The sequence below is a fragment of the Myotis lucifugus genome, unplaced genomic scaffold (assembly GCF_000147115.1).
Source record: "Myotis lucifugus unplaced genomic scaffold, Myoluc2.0 scaffold_134, whole genome shotgun sequence".
Classification (NCBI taxonomy): Eukaryota; Metazoa; Chordata; class Mammalia; order Chiroptera; family Vespertilionidae; genus Myotis; species Myotis lucifugus.
In genome coordinates this window covers 1,725,758-1,736,693 of record NW_005871182.1, presented here as the reverse complement: position 1 = coordinate 1,736,693, position 10,936 = coordinate 1,725,758, and the positions used below count along the sequence as shown (strand labels likewise).

Sequence of the window (10,936 nt, the reverse complement as noted above, 5' to 3'; positions counted from 1 at the left end):
GGAGTCAGCATCCTAAGCTGACTTAGGACGCTATTCAGATCCTTGCATGATCTTTGAGGTATCAGGCACCATGGCTTTCTTATTTTTGTACCCCTGGGATTATTCATGGTTTACTTACCACCAGAACTTCTTTCCTTTCTTTCGTTCTTTCCTTTTTTTTTTCTTTTTTGTTGGGACTTCTTTCCTAACAGAAATCTTGCCATCACCTCTTAGAAGGAAACATGGAAACCACGCTGTTCTTCCCAGCAGTCACCTTTCCCTGTCACGAGTATCATGATGGCAAACTTTCTGCCAAGAAAGACAGGTCAGGTCACAAGGTAAACATACCAACAAAAAAGCCAAAACAGACAGATCCATAGAGGTAGAACCGTAAGACACTCAGGGAAAATGATGTCAGGGACAAAGGAAGGGTCAGGAAGAGGAATGGTGACAAATACATTTTGGAATTGCATATCGATTTGAACAAGTTTAATAATGCCAAGAACACAATTAAGGATAGAGGCTAAAAACAAGAGATGTACACTATGAGACTTTGAAAGAAAAAAAAAACGTCTAGACAGCATGTTTATCTGTCAGGGAACCAGACTAGGAACTAAAAAAGAAACAAAAAAATCAAACCATACTGTAGACCTTTTTTTGTTTTCTCACTTTCGACAGTCTTTGTGTGAGGGAATAGTCCATAACTTCATAATTATGTGATTTCTGGGCATACCAGAAGGCTCATCCTGCCAGAAGGATCTCCCCCACCCAACTCTGTGGCTTATTGTTAATCAATGAAATTCTATGCTTCCAGGTCCATATTTTGTAATTGAATCAATGGCACTTGACAATTAAACTGTTACTAATCTTTTCATATATGCGGTGATCAGATACTTTCCAATGATCATGGGAGAAAGGAGGTTAAAAAAGGGGTGATGAGAGTGCCAGATTAATGGACATTTCATGTACCTGCTAGAGAAATACCAAAATGTACCACTCCCCTAACTGACGTGTTATGCACCTGTGATGTGTAAGTGTGTCCCAGGGATTGCCTCAGCAGAACTCCAAGTGCTGTACAAACCTGCTCCCCTGGCCAAGAGACCAGAGAAGACAACAACCAGGAGGGAGGATGATGGAGGGAGCCCCTGCTCTGCTTCCATTCAACTTTCTCCAACCAAGATTTAGGGAGCAAGTCTGGGGAAATATCCAGGACCCAGTTTAAGTAGTTTATGAGCCCTTGACGTCTGTTTCGATAAGTTTGCTCTTTACTTGTTTGGTTTTCTATGACCAAGCAATTGCCTTGCATCCTAACACCTCTACGGGCTCCTTGTCTAGGACCCCCGTTTCTATGAGGCTGAGGTCAGCCCTACCTCTTCCACTTTTCCAGGAATCCAGATATGTGGTTTTGGACCTTCTCTGATGCTGCCTGCATGCCTGCCTGAAGCTTGATCTTGGTGTATTTTCTGCATTTTTCACATTCACCCAGACCACCGTGTCCTGAGGCCTGCCCTGTGTTCATGGTCGGTGTGACTTCCAGTGAATCCCTGAGCCCTTCTCAGATATAACATAGTGTGTCAATATGAGTTCACTTGGGTTATGGGTTAGAAATAAATGTCCTTGAATTCTAATTAGCTCTCTGATAACAGGAAAACATCCTCCTGTGGAAAAAAATTGCTTCTCTGTTTATAGTTCCAAACTTCATAGTGAATTTCTTTCTTTTTTAAATATATTTTTATTGACTTCAGAGAGGAAGGGAGAGGGAGAGAGAGAGAGAGAGAGAGAGAGAGAGAGAGAGAGAAAGAGAGAGAGAGAGAAGCATCAATGATGAGTGAGAATCATTGATTGGCTGCCTCCTGCATGCCCCCTTCTGGGGATCGAGCCCACAACCCAGGCATGTGCCCTTGACCTGAATCGAACTTGGGACCTTCAGTCCGCAGGCCGAAGCTTTATCCACTGAGCCAAACCAGCTAGGGCCATAGTGAATTTCTTAACGATTATTTTTCTCATAACACTGAGAAAATATTTTGAATGTGAAGGAATTAATAACTTAGGTCTTAGAATTTACTTTGGAACCTTGGAAGCGACTTTTATTATGAGCTAGCCCACAAAGCCTTTTTTTATTATCTTGGTTTGAGGATCAATTTTTAATGCTCGAAAGTTATATATGGAACCATCAATTTTTTCTTTCATTCAGCTGAACTTGGTTATCCTTTCTCCCATTCACAAATCAAATCCCTTCTCTTTACCTTGTTGAATCCTAGTTTTGAAAACATACAGTCAACTGAACAAAAATCAAGTGGGTACAAAACATCAGAGAAGAGTAGAACCTGCCAATAGATGTTATGAGCTTCGGTGCTGCCATAGCCACCAGGACTACAAATCCCTACCTGTAGAGTGGCCAGAGGTAACCCTTGCCAGAGCTATAATATCTAATGATTTTCTTGTTTAGTCTTGTATCTGCAAAACATGGAATCAATGCATGAAGTATTCAGAGCTTACCCACAGTATTTCAGTAGTTTTCCCCATTTACAGTTGGGTTGGACACATAACAGTTTTAGTTTATTTTTATTGTGAGTCTAATGAAATAACACAGAGGACCCATGTGAGCGTAAATGGACACTTGTGAGCAGTTATTACTTAATATACTGGGCACCTAAAGTATTTCTCAACTGGACTTTTTCACTTATCGTTTCACTGCCTGAAATTTCAGTAATCAGGGATTCATTTGGGTGAGTCTTATTTTAAAAGGTGCAAATACTTATGCTAAGGTTAGGGATTTGTGAGCAAATCACACATCCTTGAGAATTAGTTCAAATTGCTTTTCAGTGCCCTGAGGAATGAGAATTGTGATTGGAGGAAAAGAAAGGAGATATTTAGTGAGTGGCCTAGGTTTGTGGGGAAGGCAGGCTTAAGTAGGGCACTTGGACTCTGAAAGTTATGTACCAGGAAGTGGGACACCTGTCCGTCCTGGAAGTGGGTCAAGAAGCCAGAGACAAACTGGACCTTCAAATGTTTGCTCAAGGCAGGTCCCAACCGGAGTCATAGAATGTCATAACAGAAAGCTGAAGATGACTAACTCTTTTTTGTTAAGGCATTACTGGCACAAGCTCTGTTTGGCGATTATTCTAAGGAAATCATTAGATTTGTATGATGCCATCACAAAGCCCCAAGGCTCCCCTCCCTTCCAGAGAACACACAATAGGAAGGAACCAAAGCTCTGGAGGCTGGAACTCAGACTCTTGACCAAGCCCTTGTGCATAGAAGGACCATATATATAAGGGTAGTCTGGGGCAGTGTGCTTTTGACTGCATTGCGACTAGAGACTGTCCAGTTGCTTAAAGAAGCAAGATCACCTGTGCAGGTAAATTTCTTTAGCTCTGAGGGTGTGTCCAATGCAGCCCAGAGCTCCCAGGGGGCTCTGCAGAATCTGGGTTCAGGAGGTGAGAAAAGCAGTTGCTGCTCCTGGTTTGAACTTTGCAGGTCAGAGTACTTCTGGAAAGAGCCCTGGTATCTGGAGATGATACTTTTGTTCTCAGCTTCGCTATTGCTTACCAGTGTGATCTGAAGGGATGGACTTCAGGCCTTTGGGCTCAGTCTTCTCAGTAAATAAGGGAGGATGGTGGTGGTGGCCTAAGTGATCCCTGAGGCCCTGTCAGCTCTGATTTCTATTAAATGGTAATTTGTTGGAGTTACTGATACTGCCAGGTATTGTCATTTCCTAGAGCTCAGACCCTGCCAAGAGTCTTCTGAGCCTCCTCAATTTTGGAAGGGGTCTGGAGGTGGCCTGGGCCTTGTAGGATCCTAATATTCTAGGAGAAAGGTTGCTCTTTGAGTGTTAATGGGCAGTGAGGCTGGTTTGACTTCCTCTGTGAAATCATATGTGAAGATGACAATGATGAGAAGTTGAGAGCGAAATGGTCCCTCACATAATACTTATCATTGTGGGGCTGGGGGCTGGAGGGGCCCTCGCTTAGATGAGAAAGCTAGAAATCACTCTGGTTTGAGCAGTTTTCTGGCCTCTGGGCAACTAAAATCACTAATTGAAGCTGCTGATGACACTGGAGGAAGCAGTCTGCTCAGCTTAGAACCAGTCCTCTCCTGGAGATAGAGGGAGGCATTGTTTGTTTAGGTGGGATTCAGCCTAGATATGTGTTCAACATTTTTGTTCCAGAAAAGTCAAATATAGTCAGATATGGGAGCTCGGGCTGGAACTGTATTCATAGTTGAGCTAGTGGGTGGACCTAGGTATTGGGGTCTGGGGAGATCTCCCAGAATCAACAGAGTGAGAGTATCTTTGACTTTCCAGTCCACTCTAGAAAAGTCTAGAAAGGATTCTTGGATGGGTTGAGAACCAGCCATTCAACAGAGTGTGCACATGGCCGTGAAGAGAAGAGGGCTCTCTCTAGAGTGAGAGTCCAGCTATTGGCCTGTGACTCTTGAAGGCAGAAATTCTAGTTCATCATGTACCTTTCCCTCTAGGGCAGCACCTGGCCCATGGGGAGCTCTCAACAAAGCCTTGTTCAAATGAACTGGATCTACCAGTTCCCTTCTAAACCTCTCTCCTGACCATCAAAACAATCAATAGAGAATAATAGAATTGATTTAACTGTTAGTGGTATAATCGGTTTTGTGATAAATCTGTCCACCCCAAGGGTCATCCTGAGCTGATTTCTAACACGGTTTTGCTTTTCTTTGAAAATTATGTAAAGAGAATCATAGAGTTTCTGTGTCTAGACTTTTTCACTCAGTATTATGTTTGTGAATTCCATCCATATTATAGCATGCAGTTCTTGTTTGTTCATTCTTGATGCTGTAGAATATTCTACTGTGTGACTGTACCCCAATATATAATCCATGTTCATGAGCTGTGAGTAGTTGTACCCCAATATATAATCCATGTTCATGGGCTGTGAGTAGTTTTCAGTTTGGGGCTATTTTGAATAATGCTATTATAAATATTCTTGTACATGTCTTTTGGTGCATAAATTTAAGCATTTCTATTGGGTAATACCCAGTAATGAAATTATTATGTCATATAATAGCTTTAATATTTACTACCAAATAGTTTTTCCTAAAAGATGTTTTTGATTGACTCACTTTTTGAAAAGTCTTGCCTGGGTTTCTAACTGCATAGGTTGATATCCTGGAGTAGCACAAATCATAGCCTAAGATGCAAGGCCATCCATTCCTCAAGTCCTGGACTGAGCTTTGGGGGTGGGGGTCAGTGGGGGGTGCACTGTTACCTTGCACCTTCTCCCTAGTTCACGCACTTGAACAAAGGGCAAGTGCTAAGTCATCACTGATTCAGGATTGCTCTTTCGTGGCAGCTGGGTTCTGTCTCTCTGACTGTCACACAAGCTCAGAGGTCCTTGGAATACCTTTTTTGAGATGCAAACATCTGTATATCAGTAAGATACCTGGGCTGTGAGGAGAAGAGAAAGTGGGCTGGAGGGCCAGAGAAGGCTCTGGGGAGGAGAAACTTGAACTGAGCTCTGAAGGATGGATGCAATTCAAACCAGAGGGAGCAAGAAATGTCTTGTTTGTGTGCAGGTAAAAGGGACCTCAGGTTAGAGCTGTAGGTTGTTCATACAGAAAGGGGCCAGGACACTGAGACCCTAACCATTTGGGTTTGAGGCCATGAGCTATGGGATCTGAGGGGAGTGATGTGACAGGGCCACTCAGATGGTAAATTCAGGAACAGGGGAAAGCTCCCTCAGTCTGACTAGTAATGCAGCTCAATGTCTGACCCTTTAAGATGTAAATACTCCTGAAAAACAAGAGGAAATAATTTACATCTGTTTTAAAACTCTTTCCTATTCAAATGTGTTTTGAAATGTTTAGAAAGGAGAAAAATCAAAAGGGTTGGTCTTTTAAAAGTGTGGAAGGTGATGGAGAAATAAAGGTAGGAAATGACCTAATTCTAGGGTGCTGGTGTCTCCTGGGTGGGGAACGACTGTAAGACAGAAGCAGGCTTGAGGGGAACAGAGTGACCCCACTGAGGTGCTGCTCGAGGAGCCAGTAAGAAAGAAAAGAAGAGGATATGCCTAAGAGAGGCCCAGGGCTCACCTTGGTCATGCTGAGCTGGCCACGAGCCCACTGGGCCTGCGCAGAGGTCTTCCCTGTACAGAGGGCACTGAATACAGCAACCACCAAGTTCCTTCTAGCCTGATCTGAGGTTTACCTGCAAGGAGTGACGCCAGGTCTGGCTTCCACACAAGGCCAAGTGAATGTTCCTAAGCTCAAGGCAAGCTGCCCCCACTGCGTGGCAACTCAAGGTGTACACAGGCTCGGGAGTGTCAAGGTGTATGTGCTTCTATAGAGATTTGTGGCTGTGCAGTGTCTCATGGAGTCAGATGGAAGATGGGGCAGTTAAGAGTGGGTAGGGAGCTCCCCCAGCCAAGGTTTTACATCTCCAAATATGCATGCAGTCAGCCCGGAGGTTCCCCCAGCATCACCCGCCAAGGCAGGGGGCTTCCTGCCTCTTCTCTTTGAAAGATCAGACAGAGGCCGAAAACCAGGACTACAGGCTTTATTAGAGGAGAAGGACCTGCCGGGCTGTCTCGCAAGGGGAGGACAGCAGCACGTGCAGGGGTGGGCACGCCTTTTGAGGGGCGGAATGGGAAGGGGTGGGGGCTTAGTGTACTCGGCGCACACTGCTTGGTGGCTTACTGCATTGTCCATATAGGACAAGGGCTTAGGGTATTTGGCAGGTGTGGATTGGTGGTCCAATGTATAGTCCATATAAGGTACATGGTTAGTCACTCAGGTATTTCCAGGCTGCAGGTTACGTCATACTCCGCCCACCAGTTGGGGGAAGGGAGGATCTATCACTCTTCCCAGTCTACTCCCAAGGAGCATGTTCTCTTTGGGGACTCCCTCCTTGAAGGCTGACCTTGATTTTACTTTTTTCCTCAGGCTCTTTGCCTTGGACCCCACAGAACTTCCTCTCCCAGAAAGGAGCCCCAAAACAAGTCCGGACCAGAAGAGGGGCGGGATGTTAAGGAGGCCTCTGAACACAAGCCTCAACCTAAATCAGTGCTCAGGGACATAATCAGAACAATAGAGAGCCGCCAAATGGTGGACATCTTTTATCTCATTTCAGCTTCGTGTCAGGAGGGGCGGGGAGGGCAGGCTTTATCATTCTTCACATTTCACAAATGACGAAACACCCATCTATTTATTTGTTCAGTCAGCCAGTCAGCAAACATTTATCAAGCATCTGTTTAATTCATGATATGATGCCAGGCTCTGAGAATCCGGAAAAAAAATCAACGAAAAATATTCTTGCCTTCGATAGCTCATAGTCAGCCACATTCTTCATTGTTTCCTGAAAGGCAAATGTCTGTTTTAACAAATGAGGATCCGTGCTTTGGGTCTTCTGTGAAAAATTAAATCAAATGTCGACAAATATTTAAATAGTAAAAATTTTCAAGGTCCTTTTAAACCATTAATTTGGCAAAATCATTTCCTCTTTTATGAACCAGTCATGGTCTGTACTTAAAGATGGGGGCGGGGGAGGGTTCCTATTCATAATCGGCAGCCATGAAACCACTGAAAAGCTGCCCAGGAATGTCTGCTGTCATCACATCTAAAAAATGAATGAGAGACTGTAGTAGAGAGAAAAAGCAGCCCACACCTTCAAGACTATTTGTGACACGAAAATAACATGGGAATGTGAAGCATCTGTAAAAAAACAATAAAAATCAATGAATCAATTAGAGATAAAATTCTGTTGCAATAAAATAAGTTCTTAACGATAGCTGCCGTTAACCACATTTTGTTTTGTGCATTCCTACCTAGAGCTTACCCCTGTGCCTAGATCCGTGCGACAGCCATCTACCTGAGTTAGAGAGTGCTTTTAGCAAACTGGTCTGTAAAGGGCTGGCCAGTAAATATTTAGGCTTATGGGCCATGACCTCTGTTGCAGCTTCCCGACTCTGCTGCTGTGTATTGCAAAAGCAGCCATAGGTATTACATGAACAGGTAACTATGGTTGTGTTTCAATAACATTTTTTTTACAAAATCCAGGGGTGGGCCAGATTTGGCCCAGGGACCATAGTTTGCCAATCTTGCTTTAAAGTTTTTGTAAATCACTTCACATTGTTATCTTCTTTGAGTCCTGAGGGTAGACACAGTATGTGTCATCTTCATTTTACAGGTAAGGGAACCAGCTTAGAGAGGGTAAAGGGCCTGCTTTACAGGTTTGCCAGGTAAAACGTGGCAAACCTGACCTCTCCTGGGCTTTCTAGTTCTAACTCTAGCTTTCCATGACCACCGAGCACCATCTATTACACAGAAGACGTGCCATCTGTAACCAGGATAAAGCAGGCAGGGCCCATCGTTAGTCTTGTTCTTTTGTTCCAACTGTCAAGAAGGTAGAATTGATCACATTTTCTATCCAATGCTTTCTATCATGCAGACAGAGCCATTGTGCTAGGAGTCTAGGTTTCTATTCCAATTTCACCTCAGACAACTTGGTGGTGTGTGGCAGGATACTAGAACTCTCTGGAAATCAGCCATCCCTAGGAGAATGCTACATGTTCATAGCACCTGTGAGCAAGGACATGGTTCTTATATCTTTTGTTTCCTTTCCACACTCTATCCTTATTAGGTGGACCAAGGGCCAGATGTATGTGTCTAGCATGGATTCATAGTAGGTGCTCAGTAAATATCTGAATGAACCGAACATCAGTGCAAGGACTCAAGGTATGGAACAGACTCAGGTGTCTTACCAGCTGGTTAGCACTCAAAGGTTTCCTCTGGATCATGGGTACCAGGGATACCCTCTTTTCACACCATCACAAAGCTCTCCCTAGCACCTAACACTGTACACAAGACAAGCATAGCCACTACAGAAAAAGTGAAGATTGAGTCTCTGCCCTGCTCTTTGCTGAGAGCAAATGGATCCTGATGTGAAGAACATGACCGAGGAGTCTTCACACCCTTGGGGGGCCAAGGAAAGAACTCTTCGGCACAGGCAGCATGCCTTTAGGCGACACCCTCTAATATCTTGTGCCCCAGTTAGCTTTCCCCTATTCATTTGCATAGTCTTATTTTATGGGCCTGCTCCAACACGGTTCACTTATAACAGTTCAAATGAATTTCCAAGTATGACCAAGAGCCATGTGGTCCTTTGTAGAGAGCTGTGGCAATCTGGGAGTGCGCCAATTTCACCCCCAGCTTGTAACATACAGAAGACTGGTAAGAACTGTCAACTGTCCATACCTGGGTCTAGACCAGTGATGGTGAACCTTTTGAGCTCGGCGTGTCAGCATTTTGAAAAACCCTAACTTAACTCTGGTGCCGTGTCACATATAGAAATTTTTTTGATATTTGCAACCATAGTAAAACAAAGATTTATATTTTTGATATTTATTTTATATATTTAAATGCCATTTAACAAAGAAAAATCAACCAAAAAATGAGTTCGCGTGTCACCTCTGACACGCGTGTCATAGGTTCGCCATCACTGGTCTAGACCAGGGGTCCTCAAACTAAGGCCTGCGGCCACGTGCAAATACAAATATTGTATTTGTTCCCGTTTTGTTTTTTTACTTCAAAATAAGATATGTGCAGTGTACATAGGAATTTGTTCATAGTTTTTTTTAAACTATAGTCTGGCCCTCAAACGGTCTGAGGGGCAGTGAACTGGCCCCCTGTTTAAAAAGTTTGAGGACCCCTGGTCTAGACACTCCTTAAGGTGACTTAGGAATACTTACAAAAGGAAGATATTTGTGTGTGTGGCCTCATTCTGAAATTTGATCTTGTGATGAGCCCCACAAGGCACCAAGGCTTGTCATGAGATGCAGTAAGTTTACTTCTGTTGAATCTGATGTTTTTAAAATAAGGAGGGCTTATATACCTTTTATAAATTTCATTTTTCTATTAATTCATTTTCATTAAATTTATGTGACAAATTGGAAATAAAAGAACACAGGCCCTTCACTAGTGATAATTTGAGAAGCACTTTAGAGGGCAGTATTCTATGGGGTAAATGGTGAGTCAATAGACAGTCAGAATAGGGGGGACTCAGTGAAGGCCAGGCATGCAAGGAAGGCTTCCTGGAGGAGGGGCTCAACATGGGTTTTGGAGGCTAAGCAAGATCTTGAAAAATGGAGAGGAGGACCGTTGGGTCACCCCTACAATGTATAGGAGTACGTCTTGGTACAGACATGCTTGTGGGCTGCTTCTAGTGCATCTACTTTTTGTTTCTTTCTCACAGGCTAATTTCTCTTTCTCTCATTCTCTCCATCTTCCTCCTCCTCTCTATGGGGATGACAAAGCATTAACAGGAAGTGAGTAAATGGAACATCTGCTTTCTGTTTCAGGAGCAACCGAGACCACCCAGGAAGACCCATTAGGTTCCTATCCACACCTGGCTATGCCTCTGTGGTCATCTTTCCAAAGGAGCTGGAAGCGAGGGCAGAAGGACTCGGTGGGGGCCTCTCCACAGCTCCCCAGACAGGACTATGAGGCGCTGCAGGAAAGGTGCCTGAGGGACGGCTGCCTCTTTGAAGATGACACCTTCCCAGCCACCCTGAGCTCCATCGGCAGTGGGCACCTGCTGCAGAAGCTCCCAGGGCACCTGCAGTGGAGGAGGCCGACGGTAAGGGCTGGGGCGGGGGCTGCCGAACAAACACACAAAATGTGTCAACCCAGACCTTCCTTCCGAGGGCTCAGGGCTTTCGGATACCCAGTCTTACTGCCATTGATCCCCATGAGACGGGAACTGGGTAAGTCCTCACGCACCCATTTTCCAGGAAAAAACAGGAGTGATCTTGGGAGGAGTCTAAGATGTAGCTCCCCCTCGGGCCAGAAATGGGAAGAGCAACTGCAGCCAAATACAGTAAGGTACTGGTTAGCTTCCTCGGTGATGGCATCCTGAGTCACAGCCAGTGCCATCTGCCAGAGTGACACATTTTAACATTTCACACGCCACTCCCCCCAAATCAGGCTC

The 10,936-nt window shown here is 44.4% G+C and overlaps 1 protein-coding gene across 1 annotated transcript in view; it reads left to right on the top strand.

Moving 5' to 3' along the window:
- Positions 1-221: 221 nt before the first annotated feature.
- Positions 222-10,936, top strand: part of CAPN14 (calpain 14) — a 35,850-nt gene continuing 25,135 nt past the window's right edge. The window contains exons 1-2 of the mRNA XM_023758629.1: positions 222-304; positions 10,387-10,585. Coding sequence (XP_023614397.1) covers positions 222-304; positions 10,387-10,585 — 282 coding nt within the window. The remainder of the gene's footprint in view (positions 305-10,386; positions 10,586-10,936) is intronic.